Source organism: Chrysemys picta, chromosome 10 (genome assembly GCF_011386835.1).
Source record: "Chrysemys picta bellii isolate R12L10 chromosome 10, ASM1138683v2, whole genome shotgun sequence".
Lineage (NCBI taxonomy): Eukaryota > Metazoa > Chordata > Testudines > Emydidae > Chrysemys > Chrysemys picta.
Window position 1 is genome coordinate 890,209 of NC_088800.1, and position 26,851 is coordinate 917,059.

Consider the following 26,851-nt stretch of genomic DNA (forward strand, 5'->3'; position numbering starts at 1 on the left):
AGGGGGCAGGGTGTTGCGAGCGAGGGGAAATACCATGAAGGTGGCCTATGGGGAAGGGGACCCAGGCGTCACTGTGGACAGCTGGGCTCAGTGTGCAGGTGCAGGCAAAGAGCATACGAAATATGAGGTGCCATTGTACAGACTAACAGGGCAGCCTCACTTGGATCCTGTGCCAGCAGGGGGGGGCCCCACCCCGTCAGCACGGAGCTAGCAGAACTAGCGGGGCTCCCAGCAGTGTCACAGGAGCAGTTAGGGGCCTGGAGAAACTCTCCTGTGAAGACAGATTCTTGCCCTAGAGAGGAGACCGATAAAAGGGGACGTGATAAAAGTCTCTAAAGTAGGGACTGGTTTAGAGCAGGAAGATCAAGAGCATGTGGTCTCCCCATCTCACAACACGTGGTGACATTGCAGGTGGGCAGTTCAAACCCAATCAAAGGAAACACTTTTCATACAACCAGAATATCCCATTATCAGTAACAAGTATTTTGGCAGGGAAATTAAACCTTGTGCTTCGTAGTTTAAAAAAACCTATAATGACCAGGGATTAGACTAAGACCTAGATGGGGCAGATTACCCTCCATCTGCCTCCTGTGGGGTTCTTCATCTTCTCAGGCATCTGGTACTAGTCCCTCTTGGAAACAGGATCCTGGACTAGCTGGATTGTGGGTCTGAGCCAGTCTGATATTTGTCAGTCCCTGTGAACGCATTGAGGGGCCGTTGCTTTGTCTCACTCAGCCCCTCGGCCCAGGGAGGGAATGAAAGGGGCGAGGAGAACAAGCAACTACTTCGTTTTGATCCTCATACGCTACTTCCTGCAGCTAGGCACCACAAAGAGCCCTGAACAGCCTCTAGGCCAGCAGGTCCCTTTGCTAAGGTGTGTGGAGGGCAGCCCGGCCAGGGGGGTCTAGCCCCATGAAGGAGGAATCCGAGCCAGGGCTTCCTAGGGAAAACCAGTCCCCATCTGCTGCAATGCTGAAGGACAGACGGACGGGGAATTGTAAAACCGTATAAAACTTTAATAAGACAGATACAAAAGAACAAACTCTTGCAGCCCTGAAGGAAACAAGCCCTGCCCTGTTGTTGCAGTGCTGGTCAGCAGGTGTGGGGGAGAGGCTGCAGTTACAGGCTGGGGATCCCAGCTACAGGACGAAGTCGGCTGGAGAGGATGGTGCCGAATACTATTAACAAAATCCCTTGCACAGCATTGTTTGAAAACAGCTCTGTCCAGTGGAGACATGACTCTGGAGTGCTCACTAAATGGTTTCTCAAGTGCTCAGCCCTCACTGAGAGGGCTCCTCATCTGCAGCGGACGCCGGCGTCCTCATCGCTAGCCGCCAGGTCACCGCAGCAGGCCTGGGTCACTGTCTCCCTTGTCTCCCCCTCATCTGCCTGGCCCCTTGGAGGTTTTTCTCCCTTCCACGCAGAAGAAAGCAAGTCTTTTGGCATAGCCATCACCTTTGGCTGCAGGATTCCCAAGGCCGTTGGTCCCTTTCTTCCCCAGAGACTGTTTGGCCAAGGTTCAGGTCCATTTCCTGTGGGATAAGCAAGCGATCACTGATGAGAGAAGGTCTGGGTTTGCTTGGGGGACACAAACAGATCAGATTGGAGAAGCCAGAGAGCTGGAGAGCAAAGGATCAATATGCTTCTCCCCCTCCACAGCTCAGGTGAACCAGGCTGGGGAGAGAGGAAACTACAGAGCAAAAACAGGTTCCAGCAGCTACGCCTATGGCCCTCTGCAAGCGTATTGGTGCAGTCCCATTGGTGCAGCGCTGCAGGCAGAGGGGATGCTGGGATTCTGTTCATACCTGAATGCAGACAAATTGTGGTGGAGAATGCTCCCGTGTGGCTTGTAGTGGGAGCAAAGGGCAGGATACCCACCAATTACCCAAACCTGGGGCACTCTCACAAAATCCATTTGTTCAGCCCTAGTTTCTGAACATTCGCCAGACCCTTTGGCAAATGCTTCCCCCATCCAGCTTCACGGGAAACCCCAAGAGATGGAAACCTTCTTCTTTCAAATGGTAAATAAGGGTTAAACTGAGACATTCTGGGTCTGGGACTGACAGAATTCTATCCCAGCTCCTGAGGGCAGGGCCCATGGGCAACGGTGAGCAGCAATTCACCTCTCGTTTCATATCGATTTAGCCCTAGCTGGTGTCCTCACTCCCGCAGGTTGCATGGTGACCCCACGTTAGCTTCCTTTGTACAGTCAGATATGAACAAGCAAAACTGGGTTTAGCCATGTGGCTTGACCTCCCACTCATCAAGCCAGTCAAATCCCATGGGCAGTCCCTTCCAATGCAAACTGCCTCGAGACAGCAGCTCTGGCATAGAATCATAGAATATCAGGGTTGTAAGGGACCTCAAGAGGTCATCTAGTCCAACCCCCTGCTCAAAGCAGGACCAATCCCCAGACAATTTTTTACCCCACTACCCTAAATGGCCCCCTCAGGGATTGAACTCACAACCCTGGGTTTAGCAGGCCAAAGCTCAAACCACTGAGCTATCCCTCCCCCTGTAATGCTGCTGTAGGCCAGCAGCATTACGGGAGCGTGGATTACCATTATTTACCAGTGCCTAGAGGCCAGCCCCCTGTGATGCTGGGCACCGCACAAACATAGTGACAGCCCCCACCCTAGAGAGTTTACAATCTAGTAAGGCCAAGGTATAGCCCATTTGGGAAGAGCTTGGTAAAGGAGTCTGTGGAGTTGCTCCTGCATGGCAGCAGACCTGCATTGCAAAGAGGGATGTTCCAAGGTGACAGAGGGGTAAGGAGCTTTTCTCTGCTGAATCAGGAATGGGACTATGGGGAAGAGCTCTCGGCAGATTTACAGCATTGCTCATTGCAAGTAATGCAACCCATGGAGAACAAAGCAAGGGCCTGGCGAGATGCCTCCAATGGGCGAAAATACCAGCTGTTCATTTAGATTTCATTCCCGATGGTCTCCAGCCATTTTACAGTGTTTATACAGGGCTGGCCTAAGCTCCCGTGGCTCTGAAATGCAGCCATCCCTGGGGTGGGACATATCTGCTGTTAACAGAACACACTACTCCACAAGAGGAGTTTGTTAGGAGGGGTGGGGAGGTGAAGAATAAGTACTCCAGCTGGAATCTGGCCAGGATAACAGGGCAAACATCCTCCTCTGGGGACAAGAGCTCCTCAGTGAGCACTAGTGGTGAGGAGCTCGCGAAGCCAGTTGAAGGCAGGGCTGTTACCTGTGGTGGTTGAAGTGGAGAATGGACATGGCATTGGCGCGGTGTGAGGTGTCTGAGCGCTGGACGATGGGAGCAGAGGCAGAGTTGATGGCTAGCTCATGGACTGCAGCACGGTTGAGGGAGTCTGTCACTGAGGGGAAGGTGCAGTCGCTATACGTGTGATTTGGAGCCTTGCCAGCATGAGCCAGGTATGTCAGAGAGTCGGCGTAACCACTGGCCATATGGAGGGACCGCCTGGGGACATGGGCATCTGAAACGAGAGCACAGGAGGGACACAATGCAGGGCTGGAGCATCCAAGGAGGAACACCAAAGATGTCCCTTGGTGTTTGCCTTGAGCATGCCTGGCTACATGGCCACATGTTAAGGCACTGGCTGGAAGCTGGGGCAGTGCTCCAAAGACTGAGGGGATAAATACCCTGCCCCTCAACTCCTCTTTTCTGCCAAAAGCCCTGACCGCAGCAGGGCGCAGGAAGGGCACTGTGGCTCTAGGGAGGGGACAGTGAGAGAACTAGAGTTACTGTTGGTGAGTTTGTCCCCCTGCAGGTGACAGTGTCTGTGCAACCCCCTCCTAGGGCGCAGGGCCCACAGTAGTGGCACTCCTTCAGGAGCGTGGTTGGGAATACACAGGGTTATTGACTGATATCCTGGAGCCATGTCACTCACTGGGACCCCCTAAGACACTCTTGGGCCATAGCTGTCTAAAGGGACATTATGGCACCCCCAGTCCACTCCCATTTCTAAAACAACTGCTCTCCTCAGACATTAGTGCAGCCACTCCCTGCTCCTGCCCCACCTCCCAAGCACTATTGAACTTACACCCTGCTCATCTTGCCTTAGCTCCAGCATGCCCAATGCAGCAGCTGGTCCCATGTGCAGGTGCAGGGGAGGAGAACACATCTCCCCAGGGACAGAGATCTCCACTGGCTTCCAGCCCTTAGAGTCCAGCACAGACTCACCCTCTACGGGTCTCCATTGATTCTGAGCTTGATTTCCCTGCCTACTCCCTGACTATGAGACTAGAGACTGATGGCGTCCCAGGGCTCTGAGAGTCTCCGCGCTGGATCGAGGAAGATGGAACACTTCTACCATGTCACCAGCTGTGCCAGAGGAGAATGCCCTGGGAATCCAGTCAAGCGAGGGAAGGTCGCCTGCTAACCAAACCATACCAATGGGGGGAACAGGAGAGCCATAGATGCCTGGAAGGCAACTCAGAGCTGGGTTATGTCTCCCAAAAGAGAGGATGCTTTAGAATTGACACCAGCAGTATGCCAGGCCCCGATTCTGTACTCACGGCTTTCGACCTTGTTTCTGGCGCTGGAGAATCTCCGGCCTCCCTCGTTCAGTATCTTTGCCAGAGGACAGGGCTCGGTGACCACTGGTGTCCCCAGAGTGTGGCTTCCTAACCAGCTCATGTTCTTCTGCGGCTGCAGGCCATGCTGTGGCTTATACTGTGCGCGGTAGGGGATGCTCTGGCCCACGCCTGACAGGGTACCCAGGAGGGTGGGAATGAAGCCCTGGTTGCCCAGCATCCGGGCCCTGGCCGCAGGCTGCTGCATGATCTGCTGTCCTAACTCCCGGACTGTGCCTCTCAGGAGTGAGAGGGGGACGAGGGTCATTAAACCCTGTGTCTCCCGCTTCCCAAACACGTCCTGAAGGAATCGCGGCTGGAAGAAAAGAAGAGCAGCGACGTATGTTTTAATTCCTGGGGGGCATGGTTAGGGAGTGGAGAAGGGCTGTCCTCCTCATAGACTTTAAGGTCAGAACACAAGGGACCACCCTGCCACCTGCACATCACAGGCCACAGAACCTCCCCCACACACTCTGGTAACAGACCCCGAACCTCTGGCTGAGCCACTGAATTCCTCAAATCATGAGTTCAAGTCACAGAGAATCCACCATTTCCACTAGTTTAAACCTGCAAGTGCCCCGTGCCCCATGCTGCAGAGGAAGATGAAAAACCTCCAAGGACTCTGCCAATCTGACCAGGGGGAAATTTCTTCCCAACCCCCCGATTTACCTGTTACTGTTACACCCCTGAGAATCCTCCCTGTGTTTTCACCCCATTTACACCCCACACTTGCAGTCAGAGATTCTGAGGCTAGAAGGGACCATTGTGATTCTCTGGTCTGACCTCCTGTACAACACAGACCAGAGAACCGTACCCAGCGATTGTTGCCTGCAGCCCACCACTTCTGGCTCAGCTAGAGTGGCTCTGTTACACAGTCACACCCACCCTGGATTTCAAGACACCAAAAGATGGAGAATCCACCATGTCCCTTGGTAATCTGCTCCAATGGTTAAACAGCCTGACTATTAAAAATTGTATCTTATTTCTAATCTGAATTTGTCTCACTTCAGCTTCCAGCCACTACAACTTGTTCTGCATTAGTCTGCAAGATTAAAAAGCTCTTTACTCAGAAATCTTTGTTCCACGTAGGTATTTCAAGACAGTGATCAACCTTCGATTGGTTACGCTAAACGGATTGCGCTTCTTTGGTCTCTCACCATAAGGCAGGTTTTCCAGACCTCACACTACCCTTGTTGCTCTTTTGTGAACCCTTTCTAATGTATCACCCTCCTTTCTGACATGTGTCCCTACCCTGCCAGCAAAGGACTGGACAGGATGCGCCTGTCAACGCCAGAGGAGGTGAGGCTGAGCCCCGAGAAATTTCTCACTCAGCACTGGCACAAGAACAGATGTCGAGTCTCCAGCATGGCAGGTAACAGCCAAGCCCCATGGCCCTTTACAGCCATCATGACTAACGGAGACAGTGACGAGCAGACTACTGGCTTCACTCCCTCCTGGAGTTTGGACCAAGCATCTCTGCAGCTGCATAGCATGTTGCGTGTTCAGGAATTGACTAGGAAGCCACCAGCCGGCCCAAGAAAACCCAACAAGCCTCTCATCTCACTCGGATGTTCCCCAGTTCCGGATTCCACTGAAGCAGCCATTTGAAGTGCCCAGTGTTCTGCCCAGCACTGTCTGCTGGCACACGGGAGTCCAGGGAGTGCACTGGATATGGCAGCATAGCTCTGGGCTTGATACTGTGACACACCCATCCAAAGCTGGCACACCAGCTTTGCAGGCAGAAGCCCACACAACAAAAACACTAACCCAGGAACCTATTCTTGCAACAAAGCCCGATGCCAACTCTGTCCACATATCTATTCAGGGGACACCATCATAGGACCTAATCACATCAGCCACGCCATCCGGGGCTCGTTCACCTGCACATCTACCAATGTGATCTATGCCATCATGTGCCAGCAGTGCCCCTCTGCCATATACATTGGCCAAACCGGACAGTCTCTACGCAAAAGAATTAATGGACACAAATCAGACGTCAAAAATTATAACATTCAAAAACCAGATGGAGAACACTTCAACCTCCCTGGACACTCAATTACAGACCTAAAAGTCGCAATTCTTCAACAAAAAAACTTCAAAAACAGACTCCAGCGAGAAACTGCAGAACTGGAATTAATTTGCAAACTAGACATCATTAAATTAGGCTTGACTAAAGACTGGGAGTGGATGGGTCATTACACAAACTAAAACCTATTTCCCCATGCTAATTTTCCCCCTACTGTTACTCACACCTTCTTGTCAACTGTTGAAAATGGGCCATCCTGATTATCACTACAAAAGTTTTTTTTTCTCCCGCTGATAATAGCCCACCTTAATTGATTTGTCTCGTTAGAGTTGGTATGGCAACACACATTTTTTCATGTTCTCTGTATATATCTATCTTCCTACTGTATTTTCCACTCCATGCATCTGATGAAGTGGGTTTTAGCTCATGAAAGCTTATGCCCAAATAAATGTGTTAGTCTCTAAGGTGCCACAAGGATTCCTCATTCTTTCAGCCCCAAGTGACTTGCTTTACGCTGAGAACAGGGCCTTACTAATTATCCTTAGCACAGTGCGTGTTTCTAAAGCACTCAAGCTACGTGACACGCACTGTGTGTGCCATTAGTATCCGTGCTACAGACGGCTGTCACGTTCCCTGGGAGAGGCAGCCCCAAAGAATGCCAGGAGATCAGGGATGGGCATTTGTCAGGGTGCAATTTTTAGACAAGTCTTTGTTGCTCCTTTCAGCCCCACTTTGTCAAAGGGCTAGTGGCTCCCTTTGCATAGGTCTCCCAGCTGCTAGACAGCTACTCCAGAGTTCACTTTCTTCAGCTATAAACTTGTCACTGACCAGGAGAAATAGCCCCTGTATCTAAAGGTGATCTGATCTCTATGGGATGTCTAATGGCCCAGCACTGTAGGTCCCCATTCTCTTGTGGCTGCTCGTTGGTGTATGAATATTGGCACTAGGACAGGGAGTGCAGCAGAAAATCATGCTAATTTCCCTGACAAAGAATCTGGCTTCCCCAGACTTGTTTTTTTCCCGACAGATTAAAGTAATTGTGTTCACTGCAGAGGAAGGGGCATTCCAGGCATTTCCAGGGCCTGCAGGAGCTCACGTGGGCAGTGATGGTAGCCACCCTGCGGACTGTGAATGGAACCCTCTCGTCACATCTGCGCTTGGTCACTGGAATATAGCACAAGGGCAGGGCAGGTCTGACGAGTGACTGTATGGGCTAGTCGACACGACACAGCCCATCTCTGCCCATGCAGCCATGCCCGCTGAGCTATGCCAACAGGAGGAATTTTTTGGCCTCTGTAGAAAGGCCACCTCCCCAAATGATGCTAGCTAAGCCAGCAGGAGAGCTCGTCTGTGGGCACAGCTGTGGCTACACTGGGGTTTTGCCAGCAGAGCCTGTGGGCTGTGTGTGTTTTCACATCCCTCACCAACACAGCTGTGCTGACAAAACTCTGTAGTGTAGAGCTGGCCGAGAACAACAGCCCCTTCTTCTCCAGCAGGGCAGCTCCTCTTCTTCACAAGGCTTTCACTCCTGTTAGCTAACTCAAGTGAAGAACACACCTGGGTTCCCTAGTGAAGACAAGGCCACTGAGACCAGACGTTCCAGTATGCACAGCTCAACCTTGAGCCAGGACACCAGGCTGTAATGCACACTGGGACTTGTGGGGACTTCCATATTAAGAGAGCGGTCCCCTCTGTTCTGTTCCATGGGATGCCGGTAAGATGAGTGCCTCCAGGACCCTCCTCTGGACTGTTGAGGTGCCCCTGAGGAATCACTTTTTGACCCTTTTGAACACAGGAAAAATTAACATAAAAACAGGCCAACCCAAGGACCCAGCCCCAACCCTCATTCTCATTTAACCCAGCCAGAGGAACTTCTCCAGGCCAGCAGTGCCCAGCGTCCTCAGTTCCTCCAGCTCCTGTCTGTGCAGGACCACCAAGAACACCACCTACGCACTAGCCCTGGGAGGTGCCTCGGCACAGCCCACCTTTACCTGGCTCTCAGAGATATTGATGTGGGGCCTGTGGACATCCACAGGCCTGGGCTCAGTTGTGTGGAGCAGTCGAGAGAGGTGATCCACGATGCCCAGACCCCGGATGAGGTTTTCGCGCTGCAGAAGAGCCTTGATCCTCTCTACTTCCTCATCTTCCACTATCTCCTGGGGCCGCATGGAGTCAAACACCATCTGCTGCATCTTAGGACAGAAATACACCTTGAATTACAGCATGGTCTGGGGGGCTGGGCCACAGACTAACAGAGGGGGGAGAGTGACTATGGCCACAAACTATGCTGGGGTCAGGAACAGGGCTTGGGCCACAAGTTCCAGTGTGGAGCAGGAAGGAGACCCCGGCCGCAGACTCCAGTCGGGGGTAAGAGGGGTGGGGGGCCATAGACTTCCATGGGCTGGCTGTTCACAGCACTCCCAGCACAGGTCAGCAGCTATCCAAACCAGCTCAATCCTTGGCTGGTGTGGGAGATGTCAGTGCCCCCAGCTCTCCTCCTGGTGCCAGGTGGCTCCATTTGACCCACCCCATGGAGCTGCACGCTGGATGGAGCAGTGGTACCTTCCTGTCGCAGGTCCTGGCGCTGTTGTAGGTGAGGCGAGTGGGAGGAGCCTTGGCCTTGCTGCGGATGCGGGATTTCTCCCCAGCTGACTCTCCCTGCAGGTTCTCCTTTCGCTCCTTTTTCTTCTTCCCAGTAGTAGCCTCTCGTTGCTCTTGCTTCAAGCGAATTTCCTCCAGCTGCTGCCTGGCAAGAACCAACAGTCTTGGTCACTGCTGCTCAGTGTGAGATCTTGTGCCAAGCTGTGCTGACCCCAATGGAGGGGACATACAGCACAGCCAAGGGTTGCTATCAGGAGCAGGGTCTGTGATGGCGAATGTGCTGGGAAATGGCCCTGGGCCTTTAAAAGCTGTTACCATCCCCGAAAGGAAATGCCCTTTGCACCAGGTTGTGCCACCTAGATGGGGTGGAGACGGGCCTACTCAGATGCACCAGGATGCATTCTATAAACCACCTCCAGAATCCATAAACAATGGACTCTGGCCTGTCTCCCTCTCAGATCCAGAGGCAGGGCACAGAGGTTATGTGGAGGACGCGGTGCCTTCCCCATCCCCTGGCAATGGAGCCAGGGCTCCTCTCCTAGGCGCTCACCCCCACCCCAGGCAGCAGCAGGTGTTCCCAGCGGAGAGACTCTCTGCCCCATGGCAGTCAATGAGGAGGGCTTTTCCACAGGAGCAATGTACCTGGCACACTCCTCTCTGGCCTTGGAAGCCACTGTCTCCTGGAAGAGGGAGCCACTGTGCTTGAAGAATGGCTCATACTTGTCTGTCTCCCGCGCGGGGTAAATGCGCCGGTACCCTCCCAGGTGCGTGTTCTCATACTTCTCCGCTTGGGTCAGCCAGGCCGCCTGGCTGTTCTCTAACTGCTCACGTCTGCCATCAGAAAACAAAGATGAAAGCAGGAGCCATGGCAGACACATCCCTAGAGATGGTTGTACAGGCAGCAGGGTGGGACAAGTTCCAGATGCTGCCTGTCCAGGAGTCTAGCTGGCCTTTCTCCCCTTCCCCATCCCATCTGGGAACCCCAGCATGCATTCACTGCACCAAGCCAATGCACCCTCCCGGTCGGTATCTCCTCCAGCTGGGCAGTACAGGCAAAGCAGGGAGGCTCAGAGCTCCTCTCACCGTCCCCACCCTTCTCAGCCAAGAGTACCAGTTCACAAGAGCTCGGGTGTCTCAGCTGGGCCTGCCACCTTTCATCCAGCTGTGAACACTCCAGCCTGGGAGAGGGGGCAGCCCAGCCCCACGCAGCGGGGCTGGAACAGTTTTTATAGTGGGGGGGCGGAGAGCCTTTGAACCTAACTGTAACCCCTGGATATGATGGAAACCACTTCAAGCCAGGGGTGCGGCAGCTCCCCCAGCCCCCTAGTTCTAGCACCTCTGGACCCAGGGGCAGCAGAGCACAGCACGGGTCCAAGCTCTAGTTACCTGATGTAATTAATTGAAACTGGTGCGTGGGAGGGAGCTCCTGCCCACCCTGCCTCGAGAGGCGGCCAATCCAAACTGGCCTCAACAGTTGGGCATTGGCTTTAGCCGTGAGTAGACATGTCTGTATGAGTGGGCAGGGAAGCAATGCTGCTTTGTGGAGAAGTAGGGTTGCCAACCCTCCAGGATTGGCCGGGAGTCTCCCGAAATCGGCATCAATCTCCCGGTGACTAGTGAAAGCAATCCGGGAGATTTTAATAGGATATTTTAAGAAAATGACATTACATCATGTTGGGGGGGAAATATCTCCCGGAATAGCTTCAGTCAGAGTTGGCAACCCTATGGAGAAGCTGGAGTCTCAAAGCTTCTGTGGGAAAAAGGCCACGTGTCACCGGGTACAGTGCCCCAGGATGGCCAGGGAGGGCCCTGTGACCAAAGCAGGCACAACTGAATGGGAGAGGTAGTAAGCAGCCTGAGACGGGGCTGAGTCTAAAGTACCAGGAATCAAACACGTCCCAGAGGCTGGGAGCCTCAATCATGGGTCTCCTCTGGGATGCTGAAAGCCTGGGCCCTCTCCCCTTACAGGTGACAATGTTCTCAACAGTGCCACAGCCTCAGAGGGATTTCAAACGGCCACAAAGCAGCCTTTGGCCTCGCATGCTTGTTACTCTGTTCTCCCCAAAGGCCTGCAGCACTCCTCCTTGGGGGGAGCAGCACCTGGCTTCACGAGGTGGCTGGTGGGCCTGGAAGAGTCGCTCCTTCACCCGTCGCTTGTCCTCTTCCAGCACCTTCCTCTTGTCACATGCTCGCAGGTTTATCAGGTTGATGGCGTCACAGAGCAAAGCGTCCTTCACCTCTCGGTCCAAGTGTGAGTCCGTGGTGAAACTGGGAGAGTGATTCACCTGCCAAGACAAATGGCTAGTCCAACATACACATGTGCAACTCTAGCAATCTGCTGCTGGCCTCAGATCCTTCCCCACCTCGTGTTCCTTCATTCCCCTCAGGCAGCCCCGTCCTACAGCTGCCCTCTTTCCTATCCCGGCCATAACAGTAAGCATCCCGCTGCTGCGTGGGGCTGACGTTTGCTGTTGCTGCTTTCCTGGCACAAAGTGCCATCTAAAGATCAGCCAGGCTGCAGGTATCACTTCCTGGCCCCTCACTGGCCGCCCAGGGACACTGAGGAGGCCAGCCCAGGTTCTGAATGGTGCTGCAGAGATCCACGCAGCCCTGTGACTCAGGGGAGTCCCCGTTATTACCCCAGGAACTTGGGGAAGACATTTCCTTGTGGAGTGTAGATTACTTGTCTATTTGCCTCCAGAGCTCCTCATTTAATGGAGTGCTGCAGAGATTGCAGGTGGCAGCATCAATCAAACTAAAACCCTCTGCAACTTGCCCCAGGCTTTAGTTCTACTTCTCTCCTTGGGCGACAAAAGCCCTCAACAATCTGCTGTGCAGAGGGGGAGAGTTCCAGGCCACCGGCGGGGTTTTCACTCACCTCCAGCAGCCAGGGCTTCAGCTTTCTGTCTAGCAGGATGTCAAAGCCCAGAATCTCAAAGCAGGCACAGCCGGTGATGTGGTTGGGGAAGCAGGTGCGGTAGTTGTGCTTCAGAACAGGGTGGGCTGAGATAAGGGTCTTTATAATGATGTCCTCAATGTCTTCCCAGAGTTCTGTCGTGTCGTAGCTGTTGTCCATCATCCACGCATTCAAGGTAGACAGTTTCCTGTTTGGGGAACAAGGCGGTGATCAGAGCTGTCCAAGTCAAAGTGGTTCTGCAGCAGTAGCAAGCAATGTCACCACACTGGCTCCATGGGTCAGAAAGGCGTGGGGAACTCAGGGGACTGAGCCCCGGTGCTGCTTCTTACAAAGCCAGCAAGCCCCAGAGGCACCCCAGATACAGGACCCACTGAGGGGACAGTTCTGTGCTCAGAATTAACAAGCAAAGAGACAGTTGGACCAGGAACCCAAGACACTGAAGTGGGTGACCTCCACCTAAGTGACTTTAAAAGAGAACGTTCACACGGGGTGAGCTGCTATGGCATGCTGCCCAATGAAGGAAGCATGCCAGCCCCATCAATATGGCCTCCCAGCAGGAAGTGAACGAGGGGCTCTGGTGGCATAGGCAGGATGGTACCTCTTACTGCCCATCATGTCGTCTCGGATGAAGTTTTCATTATGTTTGTTGATAGCATAGTTGGTCAGGTGCATGCAGATATCGTCCTGAGGGAGGGACAGCAAGAGACCTTCACACTCAATCTCCGAGTGCCAGTGAGAGACAAGAGGCCCCAGATGTCCAGCAATGCTTAGCCTTCTATCCGGCAACTGCCGCTCACCTCTGCCCCAGCACCACCACCTCCTCCCCTCCCCAAAGCCATTCCTTCACCCCAGGCCGAAACTCTTCGCCCCTCCACTCTGAGATGCCTGATTTCAGGTCAGCCTCAAAACCGCACAAACCTATGAACACGTGGCCAGAGCCTGCTGTGGCTGAAATCTGCTTGGTGCAGCAGCAGCCAGTTGGTCCTGGACGCATCGCTCAGATTGTCCCCCCAGCACAAATTAGAGCTGCGTGGGGACTGGTGGCAATGGCTTCTGAGGAACCATCTGCCACCTGGAGATAGCCAGAGCCATGTCCCCCGTCCTCTGCATACCCCATGTCAGTGCTGAGGAGTGGGCTACACTGGATCTATGCCCACTGGGGTCTGTCCCATGCTGCCCCCCCAGCACAGGAGGTGCAGGCAATTTCTGCAAGTGGAGCAGAGAAGAGAATCTGCCCCTTTTCTTTATTCATCCCAAAACAGAGCACCCCCCGAGACACTCAGCTACTAGAGGGAGCGGGCTGTGTCTGTAGGTAGGCATGTGCCTAGCCCTGCAAATCTGCGGATATCCACTTTATATCTACGGCTATCCACATCCATGGATGCAGACATCCACAGACCATGTTTGCGGTGGATGCGGATACAAATTTTGCATCGCGCAGGGCTCTAGGTATGCGGCACAGATTAGCTGGAGTTCTTCCCAGCCGAGGCAACAGCTTGGGATGAGCGCTTGCCAGTGGCGTTTGGATGGACTCCACCTCTGGGTGCTGCTGTGTAAGGTACAAAGCCCAACGAGGCGGGAGGGATAGCTCAGTGGTTTGAGCATTGGCCTGCTAAGCCCAGGGTTGTGAGTTCAATCCTTGACGGGGCAATTTAGGAATTTGGGGCAAAATCAGTACTTGGTCCTGCTAGTGAAGGAGGAGGCTGGACTCGATGACCTTCCAGCTCTATGAGATAGGGATATCTCCATATAGTACTTCTCCATTTCCCTTCCCTTCTCCATCTTGCCTCCTGCCATCGGGATAATCACCCTGTTCAGCCCCTGTAGCCTGGGCAGAGCAGACCGCAGGGAATGGGGGCTGCGCACCTGGAGCTCCTGAAATAACCATCCTGACATGGAGCAAAAGGAATGGGGGAAAAGGCAGAACAGAGGAGGGAGAAGAAGAGAACGAGGCCCTGACTTCCCAGTGGTTTGTGTGCCCTTAGGACGAGTGTGTGTTAATCCTATTGACGCTACGCAGTTGTTGGAAACGTCCCTTCTTTACCAGGTTGCCGCTGCTGGGCTCGATGTACCTCATGGTGGCAAACCGGGCCAGCCCTTCCTCATAGACAAAAATCTTCAGGGGGTCACAGGATGTGACCAGGACGTAGATACGCAGGTCAAATTTGAAGCCATCGATAAGGAAGGGCTGTGAGAGAAAAGGGGGGAGTGCCCGTGAGATACAGTAGTATTGCTGGCTGCATGGCTCAGGCTCTGCATTCTCAGCTGGGAAGGAGAAATGCTGAGGACAGCCTGGCGATGGCCCTGCTGGGAGGTGGCAACCCCGATGCTGCTGGCTGAGCTTTCACAGTGGAAGGCTGGCAGTAGTGGGGCACGGGACACGGGAAGGACATGGGAGGCCAGAAGCTCACACCTTTTTTCCAGGACAGTGGGGGCCCCGTTACCTTGGATATGTACTGCTGGCAGATCAGGTGCTCCCCGTGTTTAATCTCCTTTGGGTTGCGGGTTATGAAGATGCCCCTCCCTTGGCAGCCACTGTCTGGCTTGCAGATGTATGTCCTGTTTTTCCTCATGCGCCCGTAGGCCTGGAAATCCCCATAGCTATGTAATGAAGAAGTAGTGACTGTTAGAGCTGCAGGACTCTCCGGTGGCTGTTTGGAGCACTGCATGCTGGGCCAGGTAGGGCTCAGCATTGGTGGGGCAGCGAGAAGAGCAGTACTGCACCGCACTGCGCTACTCCTGAAGAACATTATTTATCACTGTCTCATCACAGCCTGGGGGAGAAAGCCCTTATGGCTCTAAGCACTGCTGGGTTAATATCTCCGCCTCCGCCACAGAGAAAGGGTAACGAAACGGCAGCTGCTGCCTAGTCAGGACCCAGCAAGGTTTTAGCTCTATTACTGTGGAGGGAGCAGGGGAAAACTAACCAACCCTTGGCCACAAAGGAGAATGAAACAAGAAACTACAATGGCGGCTTTCCTGCGGGCTCTCCTGAAAACACATTTGCCAAACTGGACAGAGATGGATGTGAGAGGAGGCCAGAGGCCCAGGCCAGGGTGCTCTGACCTGGGGCATAGTCAGGACAGGGATGGATGTGAGAGGAGGCCGGAGGCCTAGGCCAGGGTGCTCTGACCCGGGGCATAGTCAGGACAGGGATGGATGTGAGAGGAGGCCGGAGGCCCAAGCCAGGGTGCTCTGACCTGGGGCATAGTCAGGACAGGGATGGATGTGAGAGGAGGCCGGAGGCCCAGGCCAGGGTGCTCTGACCTGGGGCATAGTCAGGACAGGGATGGATGTGAGAGGAGGCCGGAGGCCCAGGCCAGGGTGCTCTGACCTGGGGCATAGTCAGGACAGGGATGGATGTGAGAGGAGGCCGGAGGCCCAGGCCAGGGTGCTCTGACCTGGGGCATAGTCAGGACAGGGATGGACGTGAGAGGAGGCCGGAGGCCCAAGCCAGGGTGCTCTGACCCGGGGCATAGTCAGGACAGGGATGGATGTGAGAGGAGGCCGGAGGCCCAAGCCAGGGTGCTCTGACCCGGGGCATAGTCAGGACAGGGATGGACGTGAGAGGAGGCCGGAGGCCCAAGCCAGGGTGCTCTGACCCGGGGCATAGTCAGGACAGGGATGGATGTGAGAGGAGGCCGGAGGCCCAGGCCAGGGTGCTCTGACCTGGGGCATAGTCAGGACAGGGATGGACGTGAGAGGAGGCCGGAGGCCCAAGCCAGGGTGCTCTGACCCGGGGCATAGTCAGGACAGGGATGGATGTGAGAGGAGGCCGGAGGCCCAAGCCAGGGTGCTCTGACCCGGGGCATAGTCAGGACAGGGATGGACGTGAGAGGAGGCCGGAGGCCCAAGCAAGAGTGCTCTGACCCGGGGCATAGTCAGGACAGGGATGGATGTGAGAGGAGGCCGGAGGCCCAGGCCAGGGTGCTCTGACCTGGGGCATAGTCAGGACAGGGATGGACGTGAGAGGAGGCCAGAGATTGCCGCACACTGATTGGCTCCAATGCCAGCTGCTGGGCGCCTCAATTTTGAAAGTCAGGCCACTTATTTAGATGCCTAAATATGAAGCTGGAGCTGCTTCAGGCCCCAGTTTGAATACCCTGTCCACAGATTATTGATCCATCTGCCTGTGAACTGACGCCTCACCACACGCTGCTGTGATCCCTTCCAGCGCTCTTCTGGCTTGTGTGCTGAAAGCCCCCCACCCCCGCCCGCCCCAGCAAAGGGCAAGGCCAGGGGTGCTTGTGTGCTGGGAGGCAGGCAGCCGAGTCCACGGCACCACTGCAGACACATGGCCAGTCCGTCCCTCCTAGGCCAGCACTGAGCCTCGCGCTCCGCCTGGGGACGGCCAGGTCCTGCACACCACCCTGAAGGACCCCTCCAGCTGACCAAGGAGGGGTGCGCATGGACTGTCAGGGGAAATCCCACAGAATCACAGAAGTCAGAGGCAAAAATGACCTTTTAGGCTCATCCCTCTGCCCACTGAGGGGCAGGGCAGGATTCCTTTGCAGTCTATTTCCCGGGGCTTAGTCCAATTCAGATTTAAATCCCTCCAGGGATGGGGCTCCTACCCCTTCCCTGAGGAGAACGATTCCACAACCTAATACAACGCGATTACATTCCGAGATCTGGGACTCTCTAAATACAGAGCCACATCTTCTTACATCCCAAGGAAGGCTACTGAGGCCCAGAGTCAGCAGCGGATGCTCCAGAAAGCATTTTCCCCATGGAAGCTAAGTTCAGTGGTTCCCACTACCCTGACCTCCCTTCCCTGCAGACAGCGTCCACCTGTCCTGCTGCTGGCTGGCCTGGCAGTGCTGGTCACTCACTCAGCAGGCAGGCACCAGGTGCGGGGGAAGATGCTGTACTCCTTGGGGAAGAGTTTGAGCATGCGGTTGAGGTTGCGGGCCAGCAGGTCCTTCCGGCAGATCTCTGTCATCCCCGGGAAATGGTTGATTTTCTGAAACAATGTGCAGCGGAAAGGACAAGTCAGCAAAAGGAGCAGAAGTGATAACCCTTCAGAGCCAATGTGAGTCGGTTCAGGGAAGAACAGGACAGGAAGACAGCTGCCCTGCTAGGTGTGCTTACTCTGAGCCCCAGCAGCGTGAGATGTGTTCCCTCTTCTCTCAAACCTGTGGCTTCCGCTCTCCAAGAACAGCATGATTCATGGAGCGGAGCAGCTGATCAACAAGAACCATGAGCTGAACAAGGACTCAGCAACAGAGGATGGCAGCTCTCCAGCTGTCCTTCAACCTGTGGCTGATGGCACCACCTCAGGGGTACTAACGGGGCAAAGGCTCGGGGTGCTGCCGGGATCCTGCTCTCCCTGGTACAGACATGGATAGGCTGTGGGGATTGTCCCATAGGTAATAGAAGGGTAGCACCGATGCTGACCTTGGATACTCTACTTCACTGAACCACATGACATCCAACCAACTCCTCCCTCGTCCTCCTTGCCTGAGCTCCTCCCACTCGTGGTCTGTCCACGGAGGGGTCTTTACCTGAAACCTCTTCATGTCCATGACGCGCTCCAGAGAGACCGAGCAGTCAGTCCAGTACACCGTCCACTCCTCATCCTCCCCCACTTCTTTTAGGCCACAGTGTCGGGCCGCACGCCGCACTGTAGCAAAACAAGCACATGGCAAGAGGCATCTCCAAGTGGGGCATGGGAGATGGGCCCCAAGAGTTCACACATCTCTCAGCTGAAGTAGATGGGAAGAGGCAGGCAAAGGAAGGAACGCCCCAGGACTTCCACCCACACCTCCAAAGGGGAGAAAGACACGGTGGGACCCTGGGGAAAGCAGAAGGAACATACCCCTCCCTTAGCTGAACTGTCCACTGGATCTCACTCCTGGACTAATGAAATATGTCAACCCTGGAAGCGCATTTGTCTGGTGGTCCCAGGAAGGGGGCAGAGGCCTGATCCCAGATCTTTGGAGGTGCCCAGTTCACCTCAGCTTCTTAGAAGGTGCCCATCATCATAGTATCTGGCACCTCCCAGAGGGGAGGCATCCAGTGCCCACCATTCCATCTAGAAACTCTGTGTTCTCTCCACAGCAGATGAGACTGTAACTTTCAGTACAGCGATTGTGCTCCATAATACGGAACTTGTGTATAATTGGCATTAACCAATAACTGCCAATAGCCACCTGGACAGAGATGCTGTCATATGTATTCTAACACCATTCCCTCCCACAGAGAGGTTTAAGGTGAGAATCCTAAACCACCTGCCCAAAGTTCATTCCTGGAGGCACTGGCTGGAGGGGAGGGGAGGGGTCTCCTGCACAGATCCAGCTCAGGCCAGTCATATATGCAAATCACTGCCATCCCAGGCTGCTCAGTGTTCTACTGTAAGTGAAAGGAGTGCATAGTTTTCAATGCACGAGTGTCAACACTGCAAACATCTGCCTCACAATTGGCACTACCTGAGCCCCTGTTGGCAATCTCGGTAGAGAATGTGCTATGGAGACTAAACTCCCCAGGCATCCCTAGAGGGGTAGGGCTCTCCAGACCAGGGGTGAGACGCACTGTCAGAGCCAGTGTGGGTGGGAAGCTCCCAGTGCTGTGACCAGAGCTGTACCCACTAAATGCAGAGAGAGCTTCAGCCCGAAGTCTGGTCAAGCTGGCATTTTTCACCAGGGCAAAAGTCACTTCCAAAACAGCAATGAATCCATTAAAGCCATTGCGCAGCCCAAACCCAGTGCTACCAGCCTTCTCCAGCCGGGGGGGGGGTGGGGGTGTCCCACAGCACTTGCCACAGTGAGATATGGTCTGAACAGGAGCGCTGGCTTGCCTTCCACTCACCGCTCTCATACTTGCAGTTGGTCAGGTTGATAGACAGCAGCCTGGAATGGAGAGAGAGGAGAAAGCAATGGCTTAGTGCAGACATGCCCCAGTCACCAGAGTGGGCAGGCTCTAGGGAGCTATTCCTAGCCAGCTTTCCTGAAGGACCCCACCCTTTGTCCTCCTAGTCTGAGCAGCCCTTGTGCTGCCGTTAGATGGCAGCTCCCAGGCCAGCTAGGATGACAGAACTAAAGAAACATTTTGCAGATTTTGTTTTGTGAATTCTAGATCCCAGAGACATGATGTCATCACAGCCCAAACTTCTCTTTTATGTGCATTTGGTTTCCCATACACAGCAACTTGTGCAACCATGGTGATTTAACGATGTCTATCTGCACAGAAGCACTTAGCAAACCTGCTCTGGTCCCAGCACAGGGCAGACAGGCCTGGAGCAAGGAATGGAAGGTGGGTTCCCATTCAGAATTCCACATTGGGGGAATTTGAGTGACTCGAGATTCCTTCTCTGATTTTGAACATCCCCCAAAGACCCCAATAGGTTCCAGGCCCCAAAATTCAGAGCTGCCCATTATTCATTCTACTTTTGTCTGCTGTTTTTTGAAGGGTGTTTGATGGTAAGTGGCTGAGGCCTGGCACACATGTTCTCCCTGGCCACTACTCACCAAATGCTTGTTTTTCATATGAATAAACAAGCTAACTGAACATTTCTTACAGGGGATAATATCCGTTTCTCCCTTTGCATTTGAGGACAGGTCTAGAATAAATTAGGTAAAAAGTGTTCCCTGATGCCCCAGTGGTAATGCTCAAACTTTGCCCACTTCAGGCTCAGATTTTCAGAACTGCATGTGCAAAAACCCATCGGCATAATTCATGCATACCAATTGTCAGTCAAGCAGGTAACTGGTTAGTTGTTCATACACTTCCTGCAATTGTGCACACGGCTGTATTTGCACATAGAAACTGTGCACAATTTTTGCAATCTGGCCTTTGATGTGCATAAAATAGAGCAGATTGCAACTGACCTCATCTTCAGCATAGAGGTGGCAGCTAGAGCCTTGACAGGTCACAACATGCATGCAATGGTCCATCCAGAGCTGACTGGATGCAGATCCATCACACAGGCTTCCCAAAGAAGGAAACAACAATTCCCATCAGCCCCATCCCACTGCATTTCCCTTTCCCCTAGGCAGGTCCTGAACTAAGATGTGGCCAGGTTCTGTTTTGGGAATGGGAGCTGCACAGCAGCAGGAGAGAAGCCCCAGACTCTGTGGACAGAGACACATGCGGAACAGGCTGAGACTGCCAGATGATACAGCTGTGTGCAGGTCTGTATGGTACTCATGGAGGAACAGTAGCTGGGCAGGAAGCCAGGGCACCGGGGCCCCAATAAGAGCCACTAACTGAGCGTGGCTTGGAACCCTGCAAGCACTTATTGGCTGGAACAGAGACTAGATTCTAGGGGGCACCCCGCAGGGACTAAGTTGGGGTCATGGATCAGCATTCATGACGCACTCCCCGTCAGTACCCAGCCCAAGCCGGGAAGCTAATGATCCAATCAGTGGACCAAACTGATGATGAATGCTGGTCACGGGCCACCTGAGGCATGTTGTGCATATGCTAAGAAGATAAAAATGGGGGGCTGGAGACAACCTCAAACAGTCCAGTCCTCTGCGCTGAGGCAGGACCAAGTGAACCTAGATCACCCCTGACAGGTGTTTGTCCAACCTGCTCTTCAAAACCTCCAATGATGGGGATTCTACAACCTCCCTTGGAAGCCTAATCTGGAGTTTATCTCCCTGGCTGCAGATTAAGCCCATTATTTCTTGTCCTATCTCCAGTGAACATGGAGAACAATTGATCACCAGCCTCTTTATAACAGCTCTTAACATAATTGAAGCCTGTGATCAGATCCCCCACCACACACACACACACACACACACACACACACAGTCTTCTTTTCTCAGGACTAAACATACATTGTTTAACCTTTCCCCATGGGTCAGTTTTTCTAAACCTTTTATCACTTTTTTGCTCTCCTGTGGAGTCACTCCAACTTGTCCACTTCTTTCCCAATGTTTGGTGCCCAGAATTGGACACAGTGCTCCAGCTGAGGCCTCAATAGTGCTGAGCAGAGAAGGTGAACTAACATCAACTAACTGCTGCACACAATTACCTCCTGTGTCTTACTGTCATACTGATGAGTCTTGACGCCTGACTGGACAGCCCCAGGGCCCAAACCAGAACCGCTACCAGACACTTTGCATTCTAACTGCCCAAGTCTCTATAGCTAATGTATCTGCAAACTTTCCTGCCAGCCCTAGAAAAATACCCTTTCACATTAGCCATGTTTCTGAGTGGTTTCAGAGTAGCAGCCGTGAAGTGGGCTGTAGTCCACGAAAGCTTATGCTCTAATAAATTTGTTAGTCTCTAAGGTGCCACAAGTACTCCTGTTCTTCATGTTTCTGAGTGGTTATCGGGACCACCAGGGCTAGTGCCTACAAGGCCCAGATGCTGAAGCATCTCCAGTGTTTGCTTCTGAGTTGTGGTACACCTGGCACATGACTGGAAGCCTGCGGGTGTGGGGTAGTGGGCAGCCACAATAATTACACCTGAAATGTAATTTCATCCTGAGATAAGTGGCCTTTGAGTGCCCCTGAAACAGGCAGTAAATAAAAACGCAGTGGGCAGCTGGCCACACAGACTGCTGGCTCCTCTTTGGGTCTAGCGGGACAGTGAGGTCCGGTGGGCCTAGGTGACAGCCTGAGGAACACATGGAAGTAGAAGGCAGAGGAAGGCAATGAGGAAACTCACCTGTGTTTTCTCTTTTTCTTTCTTGGAGTGGTCTCTGCTTCACAGTCTTCTGGCATTTGTTCTTCCAGATGGATCAGTGAGACAGTCAGCAGATCACTTTTCCCATCTGAACTCTTGTGCCCTAGGCATGTGTCCTCTGTCTCAAAAGCTCCCTCCTGAGGAGTGCCATCCTGCTGCATATCTTTACTTCCTCCACCCAGTCTCTTAATGTGTTCATTTGCAAACTCTTCTTCTTCCTCCTCTTCCTCAGTATCATTCTCTGATTTGCTGCTGTCACTGGAGTTCATCTTCATTCCGTTAGCTACTCTTACAAGTTGCATATGAAGGAACTAGTCAGTATGTCATGTGCAAGATAACCTGAACTACAGCTTGTACCAGCTTAAACTACCAGCACCAGGTAATATCAGAGTGTCCCAACCCCAGCCAAGGCCCAGGCATAGGCAAGTTCTAGCAAGTCCTTTCTCTTATACCTGTCTGCCCTTTTCTCCTGGCCTACCCCAGCAATGACCCAGGGAGTCAGCCTTGCCTCTCTCTGCCCTTGTTCCCCAGCAAGCCTTCCACCCACAGAAGCTGTTCCTTTTTCCTTTCCTTTCCCTCTATGCCAGGTTACAGAGATCACATGAACTCACTAGTGCACACTGAAGATCAGATTAGACTCTTGAAGAAATGATTTCAGGAGCTCTGCCTGGGGCTATTTCTAGGGAAGACCCACCTGTGTGATAATCGAATAAGCAGCAGCTCCTGTACCTCCAAAATACCTAAGAGGCTTGACCGTGATGTCCCTCTCTGTAGAAACTACTGCATGTAGGCAGCGTACAGGGCAAAGGGTGACCCTTTATACTGTGTCACTAATCACTTTTATACACTGTTGGATTGCCACACACAAACTGACAGGCTTAGAGTCATGTCACCTAACGTTTGGCCCCCATTGCCCTCCCAGTTAACAGGTTTTGGCACAATAGCTTTCCAGTGCAAACATCTGCGCCAGTCACTGTCCATTCTTCTACACTTGCACTCACTCCCTTGGATGAGGGATGTGTCTACCCACACCCACCTGCTCCTTACTTCCCCCTTTTCTAAGATCCCAAGAATACATCTGAATGCTTAGCCAGATGCATTGTCGGATGGGTCAGTGAGCTGCTGCTTGGACAAGCCACACATGCAAGTCCCAGCCCCACCCTCCATTCAGGTCCAAGGTCATTGGAATGATTTATGTGGAAATAAATGACCTTTATATAATAACCAGCAATGCCTATGAGGCCAGTCTGGCATGGTGCGATATGGGGCTCCGAGTTCAGGTTATGTTTACACATAAGCATCTTTAACATATACGCCATCTAGGAGCGCAGTGGTGCACACAAGCCAGCTTACTGCACTGTTCACTGGCAGAAAGTCAGAGGGGATTTAGGACAAGGCTGACTGCTTGCAGCTCCTTAGACTTAGAATGCCAGCATGTGCTGGCTGACAGGCAGCAATGTCAGTGACGGGCAAGGAAAATCTGCCCTTACAATAGCCTGGGCAAGCACAGAGGAAACAATGTAACATGGGGTTCTGAGGCCTATGCTGTCACTTGAACACGGTTCGTAGGTACGACAGCAATGGGCACCCTGGAAATATAACAGAAAGACAGACTGGCTTCCCATTGCAGCACACTGGAGCTATGCAGTAACTTTCCCTGTGATAAGAAGAACAGCAGTACTTGTGGCACCTTAGAGACTAACAAATTTATTAGAGCATAAGCTTTCGTGGACTACAGCCCACTTCTTCGGATGCATATAGAATGGAACATATAATGAGGAGATATATATACACACATACAGAGAGCATAAACAGGTGGAAGTTGTCTTACCAACTCTGAGAGGCCAATTAATTAAGAGAAAAAAAACTTTTGAAGTGATAATCAAGCTAGCCGAGTACAGACAGTGTGATAAGAAGTGTGAGAGTACTTACAAGGGGAGATAGAGTCAATGTTTGTAATGGCTCAGCCATTCCCAGTCCTTATTAATAAATCACAACAACATTTCTAGTACCTTTAGGGCTCAGAACATACTCATAGGATATCAGGGTTGGAAGGGACCTCAGGAGATCATCTAATCCAACCCCCCTGCTCAAAGCAGGACCAATCCCCAGACAGATTTTTACCCCAGTTCCCTAAATGGCCCCCTCAAGGACTGAACTCACAACCCTGGGTTTAGCAGGCCAATGCTCAAACCACTGAGCTATTATCACTTCAAAAGTTTTTTTTCTCTTAATTAATTGGCCTCTCAGAGTTGGTAAGACAACTCCCACCTGTTTATGCTCTCTGTATGTGTGTATATATATCTCCTCATTATATGTTCCATTCTATATGCATCCGAAGAAGTGGGCTGTAGTCCACGAAAGCTTATGCTCTAATAAATTTGTTAGTCTCTAAGGTGCCACAAGTACTCCTGTTCTTCTTTTTGCGGATACAGACTAACACGGCTGTTACTCTGAAACTTTTCCCTGTGATGTGATGGGCCAGCAGCCAGTCCTAATGCAACCCAGGCCTTGCCTGTCATACGGAAGGTAACTGCACAGCCCCAGTGTGCTTCCTAGAACTATCTGCCAGAGCCACAGGGGGGCGCCCCAGCCTCCTGGGCGAGGCAGATGGGTGTGCCAGGTGTATGGGTAAGGCCTAACATCAGTGACGGGCAGCATCACAGGAGGCCGACTGCTAGGACAGCCCAGAGTGCGGGTTCCGGCTCGGGGGTGGGCCAGGGAAGCAGGGGCCTGGTCCCCTCATCAAGGCTCATCACCACCCCCACGCCTCCCTGAGATGATCCACCTCACCCAGAAGGGAGATCTAACTCCTGCAATGCCCATCCCCTGCTCCCCCAGGATGGGGTCCTCCCCCCCAGGGGGCCCTGCCCCTCCTCCCCCAGGATGGGATCCTCCCCCCCCAGTGGGTCCTGCCCCTCCTCCCCCAGGATGGGGTCCTCCCCCCCAGGGGGCCCTGCCCCTGCTCCCCCAGGATGGGGTCCTCCCCCCCCAGGGGGCCCTGCCCCTGCTCCCCCAGGATGGGGTCCTCCCCCCCCAGGGGGCCCTGCCCCTCCTCCCCCAGGATGGGATCCTCCCCCCCCCAGTGGGTCCTGCCCCTTCTCCCCCAGGATGGGATCCCCCCCCAAGTGGGTCCTGTCCCTCCTCCCCCAGGATGGGATCCCCCCCCCCAAGTGGGTCCTGTCCCTCCTCCCCCAGAATGGGATCCTCCCCCCCCAGGGGACCCTGCCCCTCCTCCCCCAGGATGGGATCCTCCCCCCCCAGTGGGTCCTGTCCCTCCTCCCCCAGGATGGGATCCCCCCCAGGGGGCCCTGCCACATCCCCTGCTCCACCAGGATGGGATCCTCCCCCCCAGGGGGCCCTGCCCCTGCTCCCCCAGGATGGGGTCCTCCCCCCCCAGGGGGCCCTGCCCCTCCTCCCCCAGGATGGGATCCTCCCCCCCCAGTGGGTCCTGCCCCTTCTCCCCCAGGATGGGATCCCCCCCCCAAGTGGGTCCTGTCCCTCCTCCCCCAGGATGGGGTCCTGCCCCCCCAGGGGACCCTGCCCCTCCTCCCCCAGGATGGGGTCCTCCCCCCCCCCAGTGGGTCCTGCCCCTCCTCCCCCAGGATGGGATCCTCCCCCCCCAGGGGGCCCTGCCCCTCCTCCCCCAGGATGGGGTCCTGCCCCCCAGGGGGCCCTGCCCCTCCTCCCCCAGGATGGGATCCTCCCCCCCCCAGGGGGCCCTGCCCCATCCCCTGCTCTCCCCAAGGAGGGCTGCTCCGCCCCGCCCCCTCCGTCTCCCAAGGGTGGGACCTGCCCAAGGCTCCGTCCCTGTTCGGCCCGGCGGCTGGGCCCCGCCCCGGTTACCAGGCCGCCCTGCCCCGCATCCGGGCGGGGCAAGGGCCCCCTGGGGCAACAGCGGCAGCCGCGCCTCCTCCGGCTCCCGCAGGCCCTGACGCTGTCTCCATGGCGACGAGACACCACCCCCATTGGGAAACCAAGCGCTGGGGGCGGGGTCAGAACACAGCCCGCCCCCGCCACGCGACGCCATAGAGACGGAGCCGCCGGCTAGAGCAGCCCAGAGGGCGTCGCCGGACCGAAGAAGCGTGCCAGCGGATGGTCACGTGATCGGTCGGCTGTCCTGGCTCCGATAGGCTCCCGGGGAGTGTGAACTGGCCTTTGATTGGCTGAGGTCAGGGCGGAAATAATAACTCCCAGCATGCCTTGCAGCAAGGCATGGGCTGGTTTCACAATGGAGACAGGTGACTAGTGGGGTGCCCCCAAGGTCTGTCCTGGGCCCGGTGCTGTTCAGCCTATGCATCAATAACCTGGGGAAGGGGGCAAACAGGGAGGTGACAGCGTTTGCAGATGCTACAAAATCACTCAGGCTAGTAAAGCCCCATGCAGAGGGTCTCACAAAACTGGGTGAGTAGCAAGAAAATGGCAGAGGAAATTCAGTGTCGATAAATGCAAAGTAATGTACGTTGGAAAACATCATCCCAACGAGACAGATAAAATGATGGAGTCTCAATGAGCTGTCACCACTCTGTAACGAGAGGCCTGGATTTGACATAATTTACAGCTTTCTTGTGTATGGACTTAGCACAATAACTCAAGAGAGAGATCTTGGAGTCATTGTGGATAGTACCCTGACAACATCCACTCAATGTGCAGCGGCCGTCAAAAAAGCGAACAGAATGTTGGGAATCGTTAGGAAAGGAATCTATCTATCTAAATCCATGGTATGCCCACACTTTGAATAGTGTGTGCAGTTCCGGTCACCCCATCTCAAAAAAAAGATACATTGGAATTGGAAAAGGTTCAGAGAAGGGCAACAAAAATGATTAGGGGGATGGAACAGCTTCTGTATGAGGAGAGATTGAAAAGACTGGGACTATTTGCCTTCTAAAAGAGACGGCTAATGGGGCATATGACAGACTTCCACCACCCCCTGCAACACACCTGCAGCCTCTTGGAGCCTCGGCCCCTGCCAACACCTCCAACATGCCACCAGCCACTGGCAGCCCTGACCCCCACAACGCCCCCCCCCCCCCGCAAAATGTCCCCAGTTGCCCATCCTGCTGGGAGCCCCGACCCCACCACCGCCCCCCGACCACCACCCATCACTGG

General features: G+C 54.0%; 1 protein-coding gene across 6 annotated transcripts; it reads right to left on the minus strand.

Moving 5' to 3' along the window:
• Positions 1–995: 995 nt before the first annotated feature.
• Positions 996–25,838, minus strand: TTLL13 (tubulin tyrosine ligase like 13). 6 transcript variants are annotated; one of them, XM_024107187.3, is made up of 16 exons: positions 25,589–25,835; positions 21,725–22,025; positions 18,917–18,957; positions 17,614–17,732; positions 16,942–17,072; positions 14,554–14,710; positions 14,154–14,297; positions 12,708–12,793; positions 12,071–12,296; positions 11,293–11,477; positions 9,835–10,023; positions 9,154–9,337; positions 8,583–8,783; positions 4,509–4,881; positions 3,217–3,466; positions 996–1,532 (listed from the first exon to the last, which is right to left on the minus strand). In XM_024107187.3, the coding sequence occupies exons 1-16, from the start codon at positions 25,770–25,772 to the stop codon at positions 1,520–1,522; spliced, it is 2,784 nt and encodes a 927-aa protein (XP_023962955.3). In that variant the 5' UTR covers positions 25,773–25,835; the 3' UTR covers positions 996–1,519. The 6 variants fall into 6 exon arrangements, with proteins under 6 accessions (XP_023962955.3, XP_023962954.2, XP_042712458.2 ...); XM_024107186.3 differs by having other exon boundaries at positions 25,535–25,835; XM_042856524.2 differs by having other exon boundaries at positions 21,725–22,030; positions 25,589–25,713.
• Between the last annotated feature and the right edge of the window lie 1,013 nt (positions 25,839–26,851).